The 24,113-nt window shown below is 36.6% G+C and overlaps 2 protein-coding genes across 4 annotated transcripts; both read left to right on the plus strand.

The window, feature by feature from the left end:
* The first annotated feature begins 697 nt into the window (after positions 1 to 697).
* Positions 698 to 5,779, plus strand: LOC116255465 (uncharacterized). 2 transcript variants are annotated; one of them, XR_007573512.1, is made up of 4 exons: positions 698 to 988; positions 1,061 to 1,207; positions 4,384 to 4,448; positions 5,529 to 5,779. XR_007573512.1 is itself a non-coding variant. In XM_031631293.2 (3 exons), exons 1-2 carry the CDS (start codon positions 713 to 715, stop codon positions 1,196 to 1,198), a joined length of 414 nt encoding a protein of 137 aa, XP_031487153.1. In that variant the 5' UTR covers positions 698 to 712; the 3' UTR covers positions 1,199 to 1,207; positions 5,529 to 5,779. The 2 variants fall into 2 exon arrangements, 1 of the variants encoding a protein (XP_031487153.1); XM_031631293.2 differs by lacking the exon at positions 4,384 to 4,448.
* A 13,092-nt stretch (positions 5,780 to 18,871) lies between these two features.
* On the plus strand, positions 18,872 to 23,613 carry LOC116256311 (uncharacterized). 2 transcript variants are annotated; one of them, XM_031632646.2, is made up of 4 exons: positions 18,872 to 19,394; positions 19,821 to 20,804; positions 22,531 to 22,578; positions 22,660 to 23,613. In XM_031632646.2, the coding sequence occupies exons 1-4, from the start codon at positions 19,194 to 19,196 to the stop codon at positions 23,176 to 23,178; spliced, it is 1,752 nt and encodes a 583-aa protein (XP_031488506.1). In that variant the 5' UTR covers positions 18,872 to 19,193; the 3' UTR covers positions 23,179 to 23,613. The 2 variants fall into 2 exon arrangements, with proteins under 2 accessions (XP_031488506.1, XP_031488508.1); XM_031632648.2 differs by having other exon boundaries at positions 19,255 to 19,394; positions 19,831 to 20,804.
* Positions 23,614 to 24,113: the final 500 nt, after the last annotated feature.

Genomic DNA, 24,113 nt, shown 5'->3' on the forward strand with positions numbered 1-24,113 from the left:
GAACAACAAAACTGGTTAAAGTTCGGCTCGTGAACGAGCTCGAGCAGAGTCATTTGGTTAATGAGTCGAGCTCAAGTTCATGAGTCGACTCATTCAAATAATCGAGTCGAGTTGGAGTTCACTGAACTCGAACTGTTAAAGCTCGGCTTGACTCGAAAATGATGTGTAGGGATGTTATAAATATCCAACTCGTTTTTTATTAAAAAATTGGTATATTGACGTTAATTAATTATGTAAGTTTTTACAAGTTTGTCGAGCTTTAATCAAGTTGAGTTCGATTTATAGTAAAGTAAAACGAATTTGTCAAACCTTAATTGATTCTGTCAAGCTATTCTCGAGCTCGAGCTTTATTAATCGAGCCGCCAAGCTCGAGTTAACTGAACTCGAGCTCACTCGAACTGGCACTTGTTCACCCCTACTTGTCCAGTCTATTTGATGAATACACTTGCACAAATTACCTGATGTGCTTTGGTCCAAAACCGGACTCGTTTCGGGTCGAACTCATGTCCAATCACTCCTAGCCCTAAGGCCTTGTGGGGGATCAGTCTTGGCCAAAAAGCACACGGATAAAGAAATCTTGCCTTTATAATATGCCACGTGTAACTTATTTTCTTTAATTCCTACCTTACCCTCACTTTGGCAAACATTCGCTTCCGTCGACTTGATGTTTGCGTGGTACCATAAATTACGCATCCATTTCATTGGCTTTTCTATGCAGTCCTCCTCCTCTCTGGTCTGGCTGCGCTGCGTTGCGTTGCAGAGGGAGGGAGAAGGCAAGCAGCGGGAGAGAAAGATGAACAGCGCGTTCAATGCGTTCAAGGCGAGCGTGGGGATCGGTTGGAGTCCGCACCTTTACATCACGCTGGTGAGGGGAATACCGGGCACACGTCGGCTCCACCGCCGGACGCTGGAGGCGCTTCGCCTCGGCAAATGCAACCGCACCGTCATGCGATGGAACACCCCCACCGTCCGCGGCATGCTTCAGCAGGTACTCTCTCTCTCTCTCTCTCTCTCTGTGGACGGTGATGGATGGTGATCACTCTGCCGTTTGGGGCAATAGGTGAAGAGATTGGTAGTCGTCGAAACGGAGGAGATGTACAACGCTAGGAAGCAAAAAGAAGCTGCCCACAAGGCTCTTCGGCCTCCCATTGTCGTCAATCACCTGCCTCCTCCACCCCCGCCGCCGCCGCAACCATGAATTGTTTAGGTGCCCTTGTCTTACTCGCCTCTCCTACTTCTAGTCTTTCTTGTTTGTTTTCCATTTATTGGTCCGATGCGTTTCTTTTTGTTTTTGTAGTTTAACCTTTTCTATTGTTTTGTGGGTTACCTGATTTTGCTCTTTGCCGATATAACTTGTTTTTTTTATCATGGCTATTCTAAAATAAAGTATATGAGATGACAAATACCACATTTGAGCCAGGAAATGTAATGCGATGTTGGTTTCTTGTAGATTTTGTTTTGATGTTTGCACTTTTCTCTTTGAGACTGAGTTGCATGTTTGGGCATTATTTTCATGATTTTCTTCATTGGTAGACAAAGCTAGATGCTATTCGTAGTTGTGGTAATGGGGAACATAAGTATCATAGTCTCTCGGAAGAAAAGGGAAAAAGTAAATAGTGTAGATACTTTTACTTCTGGCGGTTGATTTGAATGTCTGGAATTTTTATTTATTGTTATTTTTTACAACAGGAGCTATACTTCTTTCTGTTTTTTTTCCTTACTTTATGCATTTCTCATATATGTTCAGAATGGTCGTATCAACGATCTGGATCTCTCTAGCGTTACGTCATAAAAGGCTATGTTCTTTGTAGTATGTTGAGATCATCTTATTAGTTCGGGTCAAGTCTTCTTTTGGTCACTATTCTATGTTCTACACCTTTGGAATTTTTAGAAGGCTTGTCAAGAACATTTTGTTCACCTAATCTTTACCTTTTATTTTTAAAGATGGTTCTAATCGTGCCTGTATGCCCTTGAATATAAAGCTTTCCTTCTGCTAGGTTCTTTTCCGTTTTCATTTTTGGGCGCAGTCTGATGCTTGACTACAGGAGCATTCAGCATCTTACCACTATTTTACTACCATGCAATACACTAGCTGAATATAAGTGTGAATTTATCACTATGACTGGACCCCATGACTCGGGTGTTGATTCTGCTGGAGAGCATCATAACTTTGAATAGAAGAGGATGTGTTTGCAGAAGGCAAAGTTGTTGGACTTCTGTAACTGATGACAATATCCTTCTGCAAATTCATACAGATTTGAGTATAGTTGAAATTCTAGTCAGTTATGATAATTTAGATTCTCACATGCATTGATGTATAAGCATAAGGTTGAGGTCAGCATAAGTTTTATATATCTCAAGGTGTCTTAGAAAATATAAGGCAATACTTATTGCTCACATAAGGCTTTTTGTTTAGTTATTCACATGAATTGGGTCACACCTGGGTCTTGCATATTAGAGCACTAGCACCAAGGGAAGCCCAAGTTACCACTAGCCTGTATGGGAATCAGGAAAAACCTTATCTATTAGTGGAACATGATTGAAGATTGCGCTGGTACCCCAAAGTCAAACCCAATATCGTCACTGGTCATGGTAAGTCAAGGATGACTCGATGATATCCATGGTTTGAATACCTGATTTGGGGCGTCTCCATCCATTTTTGCCCTAGTTACAGGTTCACGAATCATCAGCTTATGGTCTTAAAAATTGGCATATAAATTTGTTAACATGTTCCTACATCTGCTTTTTGTTCTCTTGACTCTTGAGTTTTCATTCAACTTTAGTGAAAGGTGGAGGCAACCTGCATCAATTTTGGGTAGTTTTAAACATCAAGAAGTAGAATGTGCTATTGAGGGAGATGGACTCTGAATCTCCCTAAACTTGGAGGTTTTAATTTTTATTTTGTAGTTCAACTAATGTTTGAACTGTAGAATTTAAGTCTCTATATTATTTCCCTATCTTTCTCATGTTAGCTGTTCCATCTCTGAGTGGAGAATGTCCTTTTTTATTGTTTATTATCTACAGAAACCTCACTTTTCTTGTATCAAGGATGTCCATTCATTAACAAAAGTCTAAGATTCACTAGTCTCTGTCTTCTCAATCTATTAACATTTTTTGCCTTTTAGTAGTTTCTATTACTGAATGCAGCTAATTCACAAGATGCATTTGAAGTTATAGCTAATGCCAGTGGAAAGACTTGGTGCTAAGTAGTAGGAGTTTTGTCTTTTTGCATTGTCCTATGTATATGCAAGACATGCTAAACTTTTTCTAGAAACACATGATTTTTTTGGAAAAATTGATTTCCTTTTTCCAAATCAGCTTTAGTCTTTGCAGCTGAATGTTAGTTTTGTAACTTCAGGTTTTAGGTGTCTCTGTTGTGGTTAGTCTTCCACCCTCCTGTATAGTAAATGGCATGCGCCTTACAAGACTAATTGAATCAAGGTGTTGACTAAGAGCCCCAAGAATTTTATTCTGCAAGATTTCAGAAGTATATAAAATAAAAGGAAATTTTCAAAAACAGTATTAATATCTGGGAATAGTAGAAAAGACACCTAGCTTTCTGATATTATTAAAGCACACCTAGGTTTTGAATTCACAAAAATATTAAACCTAGGCTGTTCATTAAGTTGGGTTCATATGATAAAAAGACTGAATGCCCTCAAACAAGAACAATTGAGTTCATAGTTTGAATTAAACTTTTTAACTATGCCTGATAATTTTAATGCATGATTAACTCTAAGTACATACTAAATTATAATTAATTTTTTTAAGTTACTATCTAAATTATTGAAGTGAATGTTTTTTTCACTAGAGGCTAAAAATTGTCCAAAGGGAGACTTGTATATATGTTTTCACAAGGTTGTTATATTTTTCATGCCATTTTGGTAGGGGCAAAATGGTACTTTTTACTCATTTAACAACCACTTTGTCTAAAAAATTTATAAATTTTTTGTTCAACCATTGTAAGGGTAGGTGTACTTTTAACAATATTGAAAAGTTAGTTTTATTTTTTAATTGTTTCCAATTCTCTATGCATGCTTTTCAAAATTTCATGAAAATAAATTGCTCAAACAATTGAAAATGTTAGAAAAGAAAGGACCGGATGAGACACATAGGTTCTCCCCCTCCCCCACGCCCCCCCCCCACAAAAAAAAAAAAAAAAAAACCAACCACAACCACAAAGGAGAAAAAGAGAAAGAGAAAAGGGTAAACACAGAGAATGCTGGCCATGTGTGGTTGTCTCAGGCAGGTCTTGCTTGAGTTAGTGAGTCTTTCTCTCAGTCGATGCTGGTTCTGAGGTTATTTTGGTTATTGTTGTTTTTTCCTATGCTTCTAATTTATATGTCATGCAGTAGTAAGGCCTCACTGTGCTGTTATTTCTAGGATTATTTGCTCCATCTCCAGTCATTGTACAAGTCTCAGAGGCTTTGAGAAGGCAAGCTGATGGGGTAAATTACCTGATGTTCATACACAAGTACCACCTCTATGGGGCTCTATATGATATTACATGCCTCACCCCGTCCCTGCTTGTCTTTTTTTGACTGTCGATTCATGCTTGTGAGCTGATTTGGGCTCTTGCCACCATACCTAGATTTGATTTGTGGCTCTATCTCAGTAGAGGTCGTTTATACACTACTATCATGTCAGAGATACATTTAGTCTTAGTTAGCAATAGCCTTGCATAGTGCAGGGTTCATCTTCGAAAGGATCAAGTGATTGGGTTTGTTTACTTATGAGAAAAGTGAATCCCTTCCCAAGATTCATCAATTTTATTAGCTTATATCACATTCGGAAACTAATGTGTAGTCTGGGAACTGATGAATATTGTACTAGTGTTCCATAGAGAGAAATAGTTATATCACAGGTACAAGTTGCTTTCATGCAGAAAATATCTTGTTTACCAAATTATTCAAATGCTAGGAGCCAATTTTGAAATCTATTTCTAGGAGAACGGAGCTTTCTCTTGACAAATTTTTGTGAACGAACCAGCCAGGATTCCCTGGAAAAGTCCCCTTAAGATGATGATCAACTATTTCAACTTTAACCAAATGCACATTTCCTTTGTTAATATTTCGGATGGCACATAATACTATTGGAAGGATCTAGGAAATTGTGAGGTTGATTGATGTGGTAACCTATAGAAAACAAGTTCTTTCACTATAATGTTGAGAAAAATATGCGGAACATTGCTGTGCCTTCTTTCCATTGATGTTAACAAGCCAGTGACTTGGACGGTGCATGTTTCCTTGCCTATTTGGTTTTCTCTTGATCTTGGATACATGGTGAAATCTCTGTTGTTTTGTCCTTGAAGTAGAGAATGTCCACCTATGGAACTGAACTCTTTTAGCACATCCATGTAACCAAGCCTCCATATGGTCCCTTTGGCATTAGCTGCCTGGTGTCGCACTATATTTCTCTAAAAGCTAGTATTTCATTTACCAATATTTGTTCCTTTTCATATTTTGCTAAGGCCTGTTAGTGGATTACCATTCTAGTGATTTGATCTGACTGTATGCTATTGGTTGCAGTCATATATTTCTGTGGAAGCAAGTTACAGAGATCAAGTTTGTTGCAGTTGAATTTAGTTGGAAATGACAGTGCGAAGCATGCAAGCCACAAGCGTTTATCAAGAGGATGCATTGTTGCTTTTGTTTGGGAACTATGTAGTGTGCAGCTAATAAAATTTTTGATGTTTGATGCTCCCATGCTCTGTTCCCTATTAAAAAACCAAGTATGATGAAAGCCACCTGGTACAAGCGAATGGGAGTTACAACTGTGATATGGTGTGTCATGGTTCGATTACCATACGTGCATGTCACTTGCACAATCTAATGAATAGCATAGAGAGCTCAGAGGGCGAGCATTCTAGCCATCGGGTTCTACAATTATGGGATCTCTGATTTGCTTATTACCAGGTCTTCTCTATTTTGGTAAGCTAAAAGAAGCCACTTCAACTTTCTTTTGCCATGACTGTCGTGTCCTTTCGTCTTGTCCTCTTACGGGGCATATCATATGAGCAGCATTGCTTAGTGCGACCACAAGGTGCATGAGATACTCGTTTTTCATTTTTCGTAGCAGGGTCCATGTATAATGCTGACCCTGAAGGTAATTATGATCCATGTTTTAACATCTTAAATGGCCTGTTTTCTTTTGTTGGAAGCAATAACTATGCTTGACTTTCATGCTGCGTTAGCGTGAAGAAACTTATTTCAAATCATGAACTAGTTTCTGCTAGACACCGATCATCTACGGATGTTGTAATTGTCTCTGCAGAAGGCCATTAAATAGTCACTCTCATATGTACTCTCTCTCACTCTCTCTTTCACACACACACACACCTGCTGGGGGAACCTCCCATGAAGGGAAACCCCGTCAGTTGTCCGAAAACATTTCCTAGGCCTGGAGTCCCAAGTCTGATAGTAAGTGCGCTTTGGGAGGAGACCAACGATAACAGAGGCCTTTCCTTCAGTGGACCGCGTAAGATTATAAGCTCCAATTGGAAAATTTCTTGATTTGCTTGCAGGTGTTGAGGGTTGAGCTCGTTTGGACTCTACCATTGTTAATAAACGCATCATCGCTTGCCGGCAGGGTCCCCCAAGCCTGGGCCAGTTTCTAAGATATTAGATTCAGGGAGGGATTTCCTCTTCGTTTACACATCACTCTCCCATCCACCCGAAAGCGAACAACTTTGCATTGCTTATTCTAGTGGCATCAATCTTAAGTGCTGTAAAAGGAGGCTCATTCTTGTGGCATCACTCTTCCGTGCTTTTGCATTACCCATTTTCATGGCATCAATCTTCCGTGCTACACAAGTTGAATTATAGTGAGGGTATTCACCTTGAGGTCCGAAAGCAGTTGTGGACCCAAAGGAGATGGGAGGAAAAAGTCATGCTTCAGCCTTCACTCGAGTGGTGGGATTTCCTTCTGGTTTCAAAGCTTTTTTATCCACCTAGTTTGAACGAATGAGCGCAACATCTTCTCAAGATATGAAGACATCCCAGACCCTTGTTTTTAGATAAAATGGAGCTTGATCCTCCACTTAGTTTTAGCCTTCTAATTTTGTTGTTTCCCAAATGTATACAAATTTGTTCAGTTTATTTACACATGGCAGCACACATTGTTGGTAAGAGAATCTAAAGATTGTTCTGCAACAAAAGGTACCCTGATATGTACAGGTGGTGGCAGGTAAGTGTAATACTTGTTTCCGAACTACACAGAAAAATAATCAGGCACAACTGTATTATCATGTACGTCTATGCAAAAAATTTAACCAAAAGGAGAATCTAAAGATTGTTCTGCAATACAAAAATACTTTGATATGTACAGATGGTGGTGGGTAAGTGGAACTGTTGCTTCCTAACCACATACAAAATTAATTGGGCACTATTGCATGATCATATGCATCGAAGCAAAAATTTTAAACTGGAACTCAAGCCTGGCGTGATCTAACAATCTGATGAGTGAGTCTCATAGTTGTGGCTTCTTCTTCAAGCATCTGCAGGGTCTGGTTCATTGATGGCCAATTGCATCTGTCAACTTAAGTAGGAAAAAATTAAAGAAATTCCTAATTAACTTCCCTCATTAAAGTAGTAATTGTGGCCTTCCTAGTGAACATTATACATTGTCATTCACCCACTCCATTGTCATAAGCCAGCTAACATCTATCTTTATCCTCTCAAAGATTCTCGGATAGTGATCAAACATGGTGAAGATCTACAAAGAGGTGGTTGTTTCACGTCCAAGATTTAACCATTCAAGACTCATGCACAATAAATATTGTGGCAAAGGTGCTTCACCATGAAGAGGGGAGGGGGAACGGCAGTAAAGGGTCTTTTGGCATTAGGAACGCTTAGTGAGTGTCCCATGGATCTCTTCAAAAATTAGGGCAGATTCATGAAACAATAGTTCTATTATACCATGAATCTTCTCCAATCTTTGAGGCCGAGTCATGATACACTCACAAGGTGTCCTTACTGCCAAACAGCCCCTAAAATGGATGACATTCGCTGATTTGCGTTATAATTGTTGCCAAGTCTGGATGTCAATAATGCTCTGTGAATTATAAGTATGTGGATTCTAGACCACTAGAAACCTTTATTTTGATTAGATAGCCAAACAAAAATCAGTATTAGAATCATCTGCATCAAATATGATAGTTTTCCAGCTTTTTTTACCACAAAAGAAGCAGTAATTTAGACAAGAAAAGAAAATAGTTACGACTGATAGAATTTATACTAAGCATGTAAAGCGACACGTTTAGTAAAAAACAAAGAACATCAAAGGTCATTTTTTAAAATCTGCCAATCTGTTTTCTTATATATAAATAAACAAAGAAAAATGAAAACTCACGCAACGTAGCAAGTTTTCTGTTTCAAATATTAATAGAAGCACATCATGCAAGTGATAGATCACTGACCAGGATGTCCCAAAAAATGCATAGAAAAAAAGTGATTCAATAGTACAGTTAACCAATATCAATCACAAAGTTATTCAATTTTGTCCATTACCACACAGTTGTATTATTTTCTGCATTACCAAAAGAAAATGAAACTGCCCTTGCATGTTTACCACGATGATTATGTCTTGTATACATATCTTTTAAGTTTCTGAATTTTGACAATAAAATTTGACACAAAAAGTTTCCAAAATTTAACTAACATTTTACTTCCTTTCATGGGATATTTAAATTAAGATCTCCAAATTAAAAGAGAGGTGACTTAAGATCTCCAACGTAAAAGTGTATTTTAACAGAGTTCTTGTGATCAAACTTTGACGACAGAAAAAAAACTGCAACCCTTATCATTTTTTGTTGCGTGGTTTTCAGGTCGATTATTATGTGTCTTTGATGATAGCAGATATTTCTCTATTAGTAACAAGATGAATTTTCTTCTCCAAAGAAAATAAGCAGTGCAAGACATGAAGACACACTGGTCATGAGGGTAGCACCAACAATATAACCTAAGTATATACATTATATCTTAATATTTTGTTATCAACAAAGTAATCAATATTGATAAGCAAATTGAGGCTAAGAAAACCCCTATTAGGTTATGTCAATATAGATTCATCAACCTTCTTCAACTTCCAAACTCCCAAGAATAGGGAAGGAGAAAACAAAGAGTGAAGAAGGAAAGTTCAGGAGGCACTTGGGCAAGAGAGAATTTAAGTCGAACTAGAAGCTAAGCAGCAGCTACATCTACTTTTGTCGCTCCACAACCTTTTCATTGAGAAACAACAAAGGAAGGATGAGAGAGGAGGAGGAATGGGTTTTGCAGCAGGGAAGGGAAAAAAATGTTGAAAGACTTTGCATATTGCAGCCAGTCTCCTGCATTACTTACCTTTCCTTTTGTATTTTTTTTTATTTCTTACCAAATTCATTGTGATAATCTGTTCCTAGAATCTCTAAGGCCCCATTTGATGCACAGGAAACTGCAAGTTTTTGTACGGTTTTCCCTTTTCAAATCAAACACAAGAAAAATGACCATGGATTATTAGATGGAACAGGATAATTTTACTTTGCAAAAAAGTCGGACCTTTTGAGGTCCGATTTTTTGCCATGGATTTTTCTCCATTGTAACTTTAACATTGCAAATTTCACCTTGATGTAGGTCCGACTTTTTGCCATGGATTTTTCTCCATTGTAACTTTAACATTGCAAATTTCACCTTGACATCAAACGGAGCCTAAAGGAAGAGTTTACTACCTTGCCATGGTAGCTTACTACCTTTTTTAATTCTTCCAGCAATTTTGTGATTAATGTGTTGAAGAAGAGCTTTGAGGCTATCAGTGGGCAGTTCTTGAAATTTAGTGATGTGTCTAGTGAGTATCCTCTTGATGGTAATATAAATTGCGACCTTTTCCAAATTCCAAGATCATTTTTGCTTTGTTGCCTTGGGAGCCAAACTTTTGGCGCATGGTGTTCTAGAAAAGCTGCTTGAGAAATTATTTGTTATTGGTTACCCAAAAAAGTTGTCATTTAATAGCTTTGCCATTTATCAATTGCATGTTGCATTGTTGTTTTACTCTTTTTTTTTTTCCCACACTTGCTTTAGAACATTAAAAACTGATGCTCTCTTTTTTCTTCTTTTGGTAGTATTCTTTTTTACTTGGCTTGGTGAATTGGTCGTCTTCTTAGTAGCAACACCAACAATGAATTTTGGCATAGGAACAGGGAAATCCCTCTGTAATAATTACTTCTGCAGCTTTTAATATATTGATTACTTGTTTTGTGCAAAATTTGTTACTTCTGTTTTCTGGTGGGAAATCTCAACTTGGGCACGTCACGAGAAAGAAAAACACTAATAGGGCTGCACACGAACAAAGTCGAGCTCCAGAGAACAAGCTCGAGTTCGGCTGGACAATGCATTGTTGAGCTCAAGCTTTGACTCTTTAACTCGTTGAACTTCTTTTTGTAAACCCTATCTTGTTTCTTTTAATTCATTCAATTACTATTTGTTTAACTATTCTCTCATTATATTTCAGCATTATTATGTAGTTGAGCCGAGTCGTGTTTAAACGAAATGAGTTCTTACAACTTAAACTCAAGTAGTTTAACATTTCAAGTGTACATTTTAACTCGAGCTCGATTCGTTTTATAAACAATTTGAGTTGAAGTTGAGTTTTGACGAGAGAGTTTGAGTTGGGCTCGAGCTGGCTTGACTCGTTATGCAGGCCTTATATGAATGTCAAACTATAGGAACGAGAGTCGAGTGACTATACAGTCATGTCATGGCTTTTGAGATTGTTTGGAGTATAGTTATTCTCAAAGAAACGGGATTTCATTTTACTACAATACATATCTCAGCCAACCATGTACATTATAAGCAAACCAGGCACATTGAAATCAATAACTTCATACAAGAAAAGGTAAAAAGTGGAGATATATGCAAAGCTTCTACCAAAAGCTACAATCTACTCGCCGATATTTTTTACCAAGGAAGTAATTAATTACAATTAAGAAATATTTTCAACAAGATGCATCTTAAGGAAGTGTGTTGAATGATTTAGTGTATCACTGAACCTACTCGATCGCTATCCTAAAGGTGTTGAAAGATTTGCTGTATCAGAGCTGATTATTTGCATTATTTATGTTTCCTCATTTTCTAAATTTGCTTTTATCTCGTATCAAATTCATTGTGATAATCTTTCATTAAAAGTTTATACTGGTAAGTGATTATTTTTTTTTACCTATAAATTAGGCTAAAGCTGTACCATGTGAGAGAAAAAAATTGATTGATATTGTAGGTTGGTTGTTGTAACACCTGATAGAGACACTTTGTAAGTGTTTTATGAATATGCCTCAAAGTTTGAGATAAGTTTATAGAACACTAGAATTATTATTCTATAAAATTGCCCTAATCTTTAGGACAAATTCATGAAACGCTTACCTGCTGCATAGCCGACGCCACAACAATGACTATACCCAAACAAAATTTTCAATTAACCAAACAAGCATACTTTAATAATTCACTATATTATTTGACCAAATAAACTTTAAGAAGATAAATGAATGCAATCAATTAATCAAAAAATTGTTTATTGAAGTAATTTTTTTTTAAACTAACATTGTATAGATACATTTAATAGGAAAAGGATTGTGAAAACAATAAAAAAAATGTTTATTGAAGAAACTAGATGATTGGATCAAACCAAACATGTATGCACATGGGAGAATCCAATATCTTTATCAAACTCTCCACCAAATTTTATGTAGATACTAAGAAAACTAAATTCAAACCCCAAATCTGATCTACTAGTCCTTATGGATCCATTTGAAAATCAAACAACGGAGACATCAAGTCGGCCCTTCGGAGTTGGGTTGGAAATGTCTGCCATCCGATAGTCGCTGCCAAACCATTCAGGTTTTACCCGGGTGGCCTGGGCCTGAGGCTTCTCACCTTTTACTAGTTGTTCCGGACTGGAAATGCTGCGCCTGGACCGGAGTCCCCACGTCCGCTTTTCTCTGCCCCCAACATAATAAGTTGGCTTTGCCATCCCCTTCATTCTATGCTGACCCCGGCCCGGCCCGGGCGGGCTGGCTTAGGACCACTTCTCACCGGAGATGGTCTCACCGGAGATGGAGGACTCTTGAGCGATCACGGATAAGCCTAGGCATCAGGCTGACTGGCTCCACCGGATAAAAAGTCGGGTTTGGGTCGAGCCGACACTCAAAACCCGAGTTAGGGTTCGGCTCGACACTTAAAACCTGAACTCGAGTTTGACCCAGGCTCAACTTGAATAAATTAATATATATGTGTATATATATAATATAGATTTATTTATCATAATAAATTACTATAATTATGTATAAAAGTTAATAAAATATATATTAAAAAATATTATCAAACCCATCGAACCGGCCCGGTGCCCTTAGGCCTGAGTCAAGCACCATCGCCGGTGCTTAGGCTTGGTTGTGGAGCAACCCCCCCCCTTTTTTTTTTTTTTTTAATTGGGGCATTTTGTTTGTATGATGCAGACCTTGTCCCGATATGTACCACAAACTTTAATGGCTGGTACGTGTTGTGTTGTCACAAACAGTGTTATCTGGATCGGTAGCAACATTTTTTTATTATAGGGTCTATTCAAGAATGTGATGCACCAACTTTTATTTTATTTTTTTATTAACGATTCGTATATTTTTCATTTATTTTACAATGGCATCAGAATTAATAGCAACAAATTTGAGTATATGGTCAATTCAAGAGTGTCGTATGCACACTTTTAGTTTTGTAAATCGTTGTATTATTTGTATACATTTTCATTTATTTTATAATGCTATAAGAATTGGTAGCAACATATTTAATTATATGATCCAGTGTCATAGGCCAACGTTGAATTTTTCATGTAATGATTTGTATTTTTTGTATATTTTTTTCATTTACTTTACAATGATATCAAAATTGGTACAACAGATTTAATATGGTTCATTCGAGAGCGTCATATGCCTACTTTTAATTTTTCATAAATGATTTTTATTATTTGGATATATTTTCTTTTATTTTACAATGCTATCAGAATTAGTAACGACATATTTGATTATATGGCCCTTTCAAAAATGTCATATACCAACTTTTTATTTTTCGTAAATAATTTGTATTATTTGTATACATTTTCATTTATTTGCAATGCTTAACAACATATTTGATTATATGATACATTCAAGAGTGTCATATGGCAATATTTATTTATTTATTTTTTGTAAATGATTTGCATTGTGCGTATGTTAATTTCATTTATTTTACAATGATATCAAAATTAGTAGCAACAGATTTGATTATACGGTTCATTCAAGAGTGTCATATGCCTACTTTTAATTTTTTATAAATGATTTGTATTATTTGGATATATTTTCATTTATTTTACAATGCTATCAGAATTAGTAACAACTGATTTGATTATCTGGTCCATTCAAGAGTGCCATATGTCCACTTTTATTTTTTTGTAAATGATTTGAATTATTTGTATATATTTTCATTTATTTCACAATCCTATCAGCATTGGTAGCAATAGATTTGATCATATGATCCATTCAAAAGTATCATATGCCAACTTTTAATTTTTTGAAAATGATTTGAATTATTTGTATATATTTTCATTTATTTTACAATGCCATCAGAATTGGTAGCAACAGATTTGATTATGTAGTTCATTCAAGAGTGCCTTATACCAACTTTTATTTTTTTGTAAATGATTTGTGTCATTTGTATATATTTTTATTCTATCACAACAAATTTGATTATATGGTCCATTCAAGAGCATCATATGCCGACTTTTATTCTTTTGTTAATGATTTGTATTATTTTGTATATATTTCCACTTAATGCTATCAGAATTGGTAACAACATATTTGATTATATGGTCCATTTAAGAGTTTTGTATGCCAACTTTTAATTTTTTGTGAATGATATGTATTATTTGTATATATGTTTTCATTTATTTTTTTAAAATGTTTTTTTTAATATCATGTTTAGCCGATAACCGTTCAGGTGAACTTTAGGCTTAGTAATTGAGCTCAATCGTTGTAGGCGAAAAACAAGCCTGTTGTTCTTCCTTTTCCGGAAAAAAAAAATTTAAATTTAGAAGTTTTTTTTTCACAATTATGCTATGAAAATGACCACAAAATGAGAAAATAAACAAAAAAAAACAAGAAAAAAAATTCACTTGTTTAATTTCCAACATTGTCTTTGTCTACCGTTGGGCGGCTGAGATATGAACCGTTGGGACCTGCCAAAAAGTTCATACTTACGTTCAAATGAAGGTGGCACTAAATTTTAAGTTTTGGATGAACAGAAGTATTAATCACACCACCCAAAAAGAGCAATCTATATTACATAGTTAGAAATAATTTTTCAAAGTTTTAAGCAGCAAAGTTTCTCTTGGGTATAATAGGGCAAACTTAAAAAAAAAAAAGTAAAAAACAAAAAAATATGGTAAATTCTTGAAAATTAAAAAAATTAAAAATATGAAAAAAAATAAAATAAGTGACAAACTAATAGTGTAAACATCAAAAAACAAGTAGATTTGCAACAAATAAAAAATAAAAATAAAAAATAAAAAAACTGTTTGACATTAAAAAAATAAAAAAGGAAAAAAACATGCAAAAAATGCGTTAAAATGCATTTTTTTGTTTTTAACATTTTTTAAAAAAAAAACATGTTTTTTTTTAAGTTTTAAATGACAACACTCCCTTTTAAGTCAATTGATTCGGCACCTTACCGGCATGATACAAAGGGCTAACATTGGGTTTTATTTTCAATTTCTGATGAATTTAGAACATTCTAAAGTATTTTTAAGTTCATAAAATTGAAAAAATAGGATGACAGAAGGAGATGTTTACTAACATTAATTCTTGCTAAGGGGCACTAATACTTGTTCAATTAAAAATTTTAAGGTGCAATTAATGTGTAAATAAGTAAATGTTTATAGAGTTCTAATACATAAATAAAAATTTATATGGAAAGAGCAATTACCCACACTAGTCTACATATGCCTCCGCCCCTGGTATCTAGGATGATAAGTTGTTTTACTTAATCAAAAGGTGCATGGTGTGGGGCCAATCTTTTTCTGGATTCTGCCAATGAGTTCCATGAGAAAAAGGTCCTACAATACAATTCGGCCAAATGCCTTCTATATAAAGCAATTTACTAATCAAGTGGACATCACTTTCATGAAAAGTGACCTTTCCCCTACTCATTGCTTGCTAACACCCTGTTTAGATGGAAGGAAAAAGATGGATATGCGGCGTCAAGTCCCATATGATCAACATGATCCCATGAGAAAAGCATTCTTCCCAAACATGGGGATCATAAATTTTACATCTTCATTTGGAAGTTTTACTTTTGTATGACAAGGATTTCTTTAACAAGGAAGTCCCGAAATATCGTTGACATGGGCTTTTTACTCCGCCCAATGTGGACTAATGTGGGCATGTGTGAGCAATTGCCAATACGGTAAAATATACATATATAATATTTCTCAAAAATATGGTGAATGCCCTTCAACTAATTATATCTGGCTCCACCACCAGGCTTACTGTTTCTCTTAGGGGAGAGCCACCTAAAAGAGAACTGAGCAACCCCAAAATGACTCTTTAAAGACTCAAAATTCACATAAAGTGCTCCTCCTTCCAAAATTTGTAGTTTTACATCCTATTTTATTTAATCTGAGCTTGTTAAGCCCGTAGTCAAGCTCAACTGATGTGTAACCCTTTCTATGCTCTTGAAAGCTTAGAACATCATAGTCAACCATGTGATTCATTAACACCTTCAAAGATGAAAGAAAATTAAGTTCCCACTTTTTTCAAGGAATTAGTCACTTATTTCTTAAAATTGGGTCTCGTTGATTTAAACTCCTTAGTTCTTTCAAAATTTATCCCCAACTAGGAGTAAGTTGTGGAATAGTTTTCATTATGTTTTGTTACTGATACAAGTACCATGACCCCAAAAAGGTAGAAGTCCCTCATTTTTTATCCTGCTCTAAAAGGGTTTACCACTGCTTCGAGACCTGAGTAGAAAGCGAAAAACCCATCAACTAAAGTGTCATGCTGTTATTGTTTGCAGCCTATAAGAGTACCTATCAACTAAAGTGTCATGCAACTATTGTTTGCAGTTTATAAGAGTACCCGTCAACTAAAGTGTCATGTAACTATTGTTTGCAGTCTATAAGAGTACCCATCAACTAAAGTGTCATGAAACTATTGTTTGCACTATATAAGAGTACTCATCAACTAAAGTGTCATGCAACTATTGTTTGCAGTCTATAAGAGTACCTATCAACCAAAGTGTCATGCAACTATTGTTTGCAGTCTATAAGAGTACCTATCAACTAAAGTGTCATGCAACTATTGTTTGCAATTTATAAAAGTACCTATCAACTAAAGTGTCATGCAATTATTGTTTGCAGTCTATAAGAGTACTTATCAACTAAAGTGTCATGCAACTATTGTTTGTAGTCTATAAAAGTATCATACATGAGAATCAAACTAACGACCAAACTTTTATCAGCTCGTCAGTCTAACCAGCTATGCTATACCCGTCGGGGCTATTAGAGAGAAAAAAAAAAGTAACTTTATATGAAATAAACCTACTTTACTAAGCACATGACTGTACGTTTAATTTGGTTCATTTAAGCGAGACATATTTGATTTTACTACAAAGTGAACATACCAAAGAAAATTAAAAAAAAAAATTGGTTTTTACAACTACTCAATGTCAACTAGAATGACATAGAAATGGATGAAATTTTGGACTGAAAAGCTCCAAAGCCTTCCTCTAGTGGAATACCCATATGTGGCGGTAGAGCCAGTATTTTCTAGTTGAGGAGCACTCTGAATCACCAATCTGAGTCTGATGTGTGCACCACTTATGACTAAATTCAGGAGCAGAGCCAAGGTAGGCTCGCAAGGGCCATGGCCTACCTCAAAAAAATAAATAAATAAAAATTACATGTAAAATTTTAAAAATTTTCACTTGTTTTATATAAAAATTTTAAAAAATGATATGTCATTCGCAGGTTGAAATTTAAAAACTTTAACCCCCTGACTGATGAAACTGTGTGTAGTTTCACTGCAATGGTGTCAGCTGGTGCCCATATGCAATGTATATTTTTATTAAACGGAATTGAAGCACTCATTTTAGAAAAGTGAAACTGCAGTACCTTTTATTTAATTTGGTTTTCCCTAACGCTTAGCGAGCACTTCATGGTGCATGTGTTCAAGTGCAGTCTCAAAAGTCTGCTTTGTGTGCACTTCACACATCCATTCCTTTGGGAACTGGCTATGCTATAAAGCAGTGAAAAGCCAAGCCTCTTTCTTTATGTGAAGGAGGAGTTGTCTTTATCCTCCCCAGTCCAGCTCTACTTTCAGCTCTCATATCAATCTCACCATTCCTAAAGCAGGCCAACACTGTTTTGCTTACTGTAGAAGTTTCCTCTCTCTCTCTCTCTCTCTCTCTCTCTCTCTATATATATATATATATATATATATATATATATATATATATATATATATATATATATGCATAAAAGAATGTACGGTAGCTTAGTCGGGCCTGAAGCGCTTTAGCAAGCACATCTCTATTCAATTCTTGTGGGTGCTACCTTCCAAATGGCATTGAGAGCTGGGCTGACACTATCCTTTGGACAGAATTGAGAGTTGTGTTGAGGAGTTGCATTAAGTAGCTCAAGTGATTGGGTTGTAGCGCTCTCTCTCCCTCTTTCTCTTTCTCTCTCTTGATCTAGACAGGCTAATAAGCCAACCTCACAAGGACAATAGCATAAAAGAACAAGGCACAAACTATATATATATATATATATACTCTTAAGATCATATTTATAAGGTTAGATTTTTAAATCTGGTTTTTGTCTCTTATTCAAGTGGTCTGGCCTTTACCAACTTTCTTATATACACACAAACTATCACCACAAATGAAGTTGAGATATTTAAAAGTATAGAAATAAAACGCATAATCTTCCAATATTTAGATCAATTTTTCAAGCCAACAATCCTAAAACAGTTGTTTTGTAAACATATGGTGAGGGTTTTCATTGTTCTCAATCCTTTCACTTTGGAATGTAAACCCGTTTATACGGTTGGATTGGGGATGATGATCTTTTACTCTTTTCCAAAATGCAATCAAAGTTGTATTGGGGTTTCTTTTTTGCTTTTCCTTTGAAAAAAATTTAATCCCATAAATGATCTCTAGTTACAGATCCAAATCAGGGTATAAAATCTAAACCCATAAATGATCTCTAGCTACAGATCCAAATCAGGGTATAAAATCTAAACCCATAAACGATCTCTAGCTACAGATCCAAATCAGGGTATAAAATCTAAACCCATAAACGATCTCTAGCTACAGATCCAAATCAGGGTATAAAATCTAATCCCATAAATGATCTCTAGTTACAGATCCAAATCAGGATATAAAATCTAAACCCATAAATGATCTCTAGTTTCAAATCCAAATCAGGGTATAAAATCTAATCCCATGAATGATCTCTAGTTACAGATCCAAATCAAGATAGATTGTAGACAATGATATCCAATTCTAAATTGTTATACTAATCCTGGAGAAGCGTCAATCCAGACTCGGATCCGAACATGTGTCAATGAATATCCGATAAATTTCGCCTGGTAAATGATTTAAAAAAAGAAAATCGTGTTTTTATATGGAAATGAGATCCGGGTTCAAACCACTTGGATCCTACTCCCCAAAAATCTGATGACGTTAAACACTGTAATCTGATCCAGGTGAAGTATAGGGTCCACGTGTTTGAGTCCGGATCCGGATCCGATAATACATTCAAGTTTGATATCCGACAAGAACTCAATCCATTGGGATCCCCTCTCACCATCAGAATTCAGGAAATACAGTAGAGGGAGAGAGAGAGAGAGAGAGGAGAGAGAGTATTTATAGTTTTAGGGGGCGTGTGGGCGTGGGTCTGCAGCAGGAAGCAAACAACGAGGCCGGCCCTGCTCCCTCTGAGATTCCTCTTTCTTCCTCCCCATTTTTAGGGTTTTCTTTTTCTTCTTGTTGTTTTTTACTTAGCCTGAAAACCCTAGGAACCCCGTAATTCGTGCGAGAGAGATAGTGAAGGAGAGGAGAGAGGGAGAGTTTCTGGTGCTCGCGTATCCTTCCTTGACGCCGTCTTGAGGTTGGTGGAGGGATCTTTCTTCTCTCTACCATTTGACGGCGATGGCGGAAGTGAAGAACGAGGATCGGAGCGAGAGCAGCGACTACACGTCGGAGGACGAGGGAACGGAGGATTACCGGAGGGGAGGATACCACGCCGTCCGGATCGGTGACACCTTCAAGGGTGGGTGCTACGTCGTGCAGAGCAAGCTTGGCTGGGGTCATTTCTCCACTGTCTGGCTCGCCTGGGACACGCAGCATAACGTGCGTAGGCCACATTTCCCCTCTTCTTTGTGTGTCCTTCCCACTTTCTTTTATATCTATTATCCTTTCGTTTTTAGATCTTTTGTTGTCCCCAATTTACCTTCAGTCCATTTCTAGCTTCATTTGTTTTCTCATTCTGTGCAATAGTTTCCTCTGTTATTGGATCTTTTATTATTTATATAATGTCGAAATTTGGTATTTTCCCCTTTTTATTATTTGGCATTAATTAGGATCTAGTCATGATACTATCTCATAGTTTTTTTTTTTAATTGAAACGAAATGTAGTGTAACAGTTCTGTTTTTTTTTTAATTGGGGATTGTATAGTTTGCTTTATTTTTTCGAAACTTTTAATTAGATTTTGCTTTTTGGATTAACTTGAGAAAAAAAAAAGAGTGATGCCCACGTGTTGATTTATGATTTTTTAGAGATATGTAGCACTGAAAGTTCAGAAGAGTGCACAACACTACACAGAGGCTGCCATGGATGAGATTACAATTCTTAAGCAAATAGCGGAGGGTGACCCAGATGATAGCAAATGTGTTGTAAAGTTACTGGACCATTTCAAGCATTCCGGACCAAATGGGCAACATGTCTGCATGGTTTTTGAATACCTTGGAGATAATCTGCTGACGCTCATAAAGTATACCGACTACAGGGGTGTGCCACTCCATATGGTGAAAGAACTTTGTAGCTATATTTTGGTTGGGTTGGATTATTTGCATCGGCAGCTCTCTGTCATACATACTGATCTGAAACCAGAAAATATTTTACTTCTCTCTATGATAGACCCGTCCAAGGACCCAGGGCAGTCAGGTGCTCCCCTGGTCCTTCCAATTAATAAGGATAAGACGACCTTGAACTCTGCTGTTGTAAAAGATATGAAGAGCTCGAATGGAGATTTGACAAAAAATCAGAAGAAGAAGATCAAGAGGAGGGCCAAGAAGGCAGCACAAGATTGTGTTGGCAGCGGAGGCAATCAAGATGTAGAGCTGGATGGCCGGACTGACCCAATTGGTGAAGATTCTGCCAATGAAAAGGTGGATGGAAAATTGCCACAGGATCTAGCTGAAAGTTCTACTAACAAAGCCAGCTTACTGGATTCTAATGATAGAAAGGAAGCACAGCGCGGGAACCACACACATAGAAGAGGAAGCCGTTCTACTCGACAAAAGCTCCTGACTTCACTTGACCTGAAGTGCAAATTGGTTGATTTTGGAAATGCTTGTTGGGTCTACAAGCAGTTCACAAGTGACATTCAGACACGTCAGTATAGGTGTCCGGAGGTCCTCCTTGGTTCTAAATACTCCACCTCTGCAGATCTATGGTCCTTTGCATGCATCTGTTTTGAGCTTGCAACTGGAGATGTTCTTTTTGATCCTCACAGTGGAGACAACTTTGACAGGGATGAGGTATTTCTGTCTTTCTTGGCCATATGTGTAGAAGAACTTTTTTGTATTTTATTTTTACTCTTTTATTCTCCTTCATGACACTATTTATGCATTTTCTTCATATTCAACACACCCGTAGCTTTCCTTATTTTAAGGAGGACTAGTTCTAGGTTTTAGCCTTTAGGTAAAGCTTTATTAAAATAGTTTAGGAAACAGAGAAATTTGATGATCAGAAAAATCCAAATGCTATGTAACCTTGTTGGAGCTACATAAGGATTTTATTTTGGCTTGACCAAAACCGGCATCACATAATATTACCATTTGTCTAATAAATATGAGTAATCTCATCCACTTAGGAAAGATAACATACTTTCTAAGATTACAAGTTTGAAGTATGCTTATGTTGCAGATTGTCTGCTACTATTTAGGTATGCAAAAATTGTTCTGGAAAGCCTTTTCAATTAGTTGTGCTGATTAATTTTTATTTCTCAGATTTAGTTGTCTATAAAGAAAAGAAGTGCTGGATTTTAATTTCTAATAAGTTTTATTTTTCTATTCATTCTACATGAACCATCTTTGACAAGAATCTTAAGAAAATCTCAATTAATAAAAGATAACTTTGGTAGGTATGCTACTGAATTGTGCATTGTGATTGCTTCTTTTGTTTGAGTCGCTGTATCTCTCTCACTCAAATTCAGTTAAAGATCACTCCTTCATCTGAGGATGACTAGCTGCTTTACCCACCATTTAGGACATGAAGTATCTTGATATAAGCAATACATTGCTACACAAGATAAAATATTATTTCATGGTAAAGTTGCAGTATCATTTACATGGTACCCTGATATGTATTAGTAGGTTCCCGTACATAATGCCTCTTGACATAGGAATAATATTTAAAAAATTGAGGCATTGGTTGAGCATAGTAAATGGCATTTTACTTGAGAAAAAACAACAGTAAATGATATGAGACATGCTTTTTCTTAATGGGTTTGAAATCTCTAGAAGTCCTCATCTATACTCAAGGTTCTCTGTTCCTTATCAAATTCTTGTTTCTGCTGCGTACATAAAAATTGGCCAGCCTTGCAGCGGCAAAATGATTCGATGTCCCACGATCCAAACTTTCTATAAAAGATTTCACATGAAGAACTTGGGCTGTTGAGATGGCTTGCCAATCAGCCCAATTATATGTGGATAGCTTATTTGTGTTCTGAAGTAATAGACATGTTACGAGAGCCTGCAGTATTTGTCCTGGTTGCGCTGAACAAGTTCCTTTATTAAACTAGGGTTTCCAATCCTTGCATGTGCTCAGAATCTTCCCATGTAGGGTTATGTAGAACTTTTGAGTTGCATTAAAGCAATGATAAGATATGGTTAAATTTTTTCAATAGTTTTCATACATTGCACTATTCTTTGAAAGTTAATTGCAACCTTTATGGTTGGAATTCCAACTCCTGTCACATTTTGTGTGAATATGTTTCTTGTCCTTTTGTGCTTAATTTTGTCACCTTTTACTATATACTTCTTCACAGCTTGATTTGTTTTAGATTCGCCTCTCTGAATTAGAAATGAGACACAAGTCCTGCTCTTTAAATAAGACGCTAGTATGATCACTATGCCGGTTGTGTCCCCCATTATGTACTGAAAAGTTTGCATCGTTGCAATCCTTTTTCCTCCTTGGGTTTGCAGATGTACATACAAAAGGGTTCAATCTAGGAAACAACTTATGCCTTGTGTTCTTTTACAGGACCATCTTGCATTGATGATGGAACTCCTTGGGATGATGCCTCGCAAAGTAAGGAAGTTTCATTAACTTACTAGTGGTTTCAGTTATTTTCTTTGGTTTAAGGGAAAAATTGTTCTTTTTCGTTTGCAGATTGCTCTAGGTGGTCGGTATTCACGGGAATTTTTTAACAGACATGGGGACTTGAGACATATAAGACGTTTGCGCTTCTGGCCTTTGGATAAAGTGCTTGTTGAGAAGTATTCATTCAGCGAGCAAGATGCAAATGACATGGCAAATTTCCTTATTCCAATACTGGACTTCGTTCCAGAGAAGAGACCAACTGCAGCTCAATTGCTGCTTCACCCATGGCTCAATGCTGGCCCTCGAGTTCTTGAGCCGTCACAATCTCCAGCTCTTCCTGCAGAACAGTCCCCAGCAGAAATTCAGTCTCATCCCCAATCTCATCCACGGGTGCCTCCACAATCTCCATCTAAGCCCCAAAGCCAAGCTTTAGACCGCAGTATGTCTGAGAGGAAGAAGAAAGAGAAAGATGAGAGGGAAGCAATGGAAGCAGGCATTGGAAATATTGCAATTGGTGGTGCTTCTAAATCATTTAGAGAAATCAAACCGACTGGAAACAAAATCGCAGTAAACCCTTCATCTAGATAGTGCATTGCCTTGAGCCTTTTATTGAGTTTCTATCATCAATCAGTTGATGTATTCTTAGCTTGTTCGTTACTGCATTAATGGTTTACCCACCTCAGTTCCAATATGTCCACTAAATCCGGTGGCCAACCAAGCTGCTTGTGAACTTCAGGCTCCATTGATTATTGTTTCAAAAGCCTGTGCTAAGGCTGAGAATTGGACAATTGTCGTCAGGAAATGTGGGTGAGTTCTCTTGTTTGTACAGCCATATCAAAAGTCGTTTTTTTTTTTTTTGCAATTTTAAAAATGCAACCTATTCATGTAAGCTAGACTGTTGGGCCGCTTGCTTTTTTTTGGTATACTTTCTAGTATACATCTGTATTTGCTTAGCTACAGATTGTGCACTCTGGGCTTCTAACTGTCAATTAATATTTCATGGTTTTTCCATTATTATTTTTATGAACCTTATCCATTGGTTTAATAGATGGCGAACATCTTGTGCGTGGTTTGTGGGAGAACATAGTTTTGATTAATCAGGTCAAAAACATATCTTGCTATTGGCTAATTCCCGTTCTTACTGATCTTCACTGTCGGTGTAGTGCAGCCATTTTCTTAATTCAAGTGGTGAACCCATAAAAACGCTATATAACTAATGCTCATGCTAGCGACCTCCTGTGAGGTTTTTACTACTGCTTTAAACTAGAGTTCAATTCTTAGGATCTCAATTACCAACTCAATCGCCTTATATTTAGAAAGGATAATAAAAAATGGTCAAACTTGGTAGATCTTTCACGTCTCAAATTATGTGTCTGTACTACTCCATCGCGAATACCTTGCGTGTTGCATCCGCAAGAAACATGGAGCATTTCGACCATTGAACTTTCTTTCCTTTTTCCTTCAGGGACAATGGTAGGGGTGAGAATGGTACGGGTGACAACTGATAATTAATCTAGAGCATG

This window comes from Nymphaea colorata, chromosome 6 (assembly GCF_008831285.2).
Source record: "Nymphaea colorata isolate Beijing-Zhang1983 chromosome 6, ASM883128v2, whole genome shotgun sequence".
In the NCBI taxonomy this organism is placed as follows: Eukaryota; Viridiplantae; Streptophyta; class Magnoliopsida; order Nymphaeales; family Nymphaeaceae; genus Nymphaea; species Nymphaea colorata.

Excerpts from the sequence above, each read along its gene's own strand:
- LOC116256311 (XM_031632646.2), top strand. The coding sequence starts at position 19,194 with ATGGCGGAAGTGAAGAACGAGGATCGGAGCGAGAGCAGCGACTACACG. Across the intron at positions 20,805-22,530 it reads ACAACTTTGACAGGGATGAG|GACCATCTTGCATTGATGAT; the intron begins GTATTTCTGTCT and ends GTTCTTTTACAG. Across the intron at positions 22,579-22,659 it reads TTGGGATGATGCCTCGCAAA|ATTGCTCTAGGTGGTCGGTA; the intron begins GTAAGGAAGTTT and ends TTTCGTTTGCAG.
- LOC116255465 (XM_031631293.2), top strand. The coding sequence starts at position 713 with ATGCAGTCCTCCTCCTCTCTGGTCTGGCTGCGCTGCGTTGCGTTGCAG. Across the intron at positions 989-1,060 it reads TCCGCGGCATGCTTCAGCAG|GTGAAGAGATTGGTAGTCGT; the intron begins GTACTCTCTCTC and ends TTGGGGCAATAG.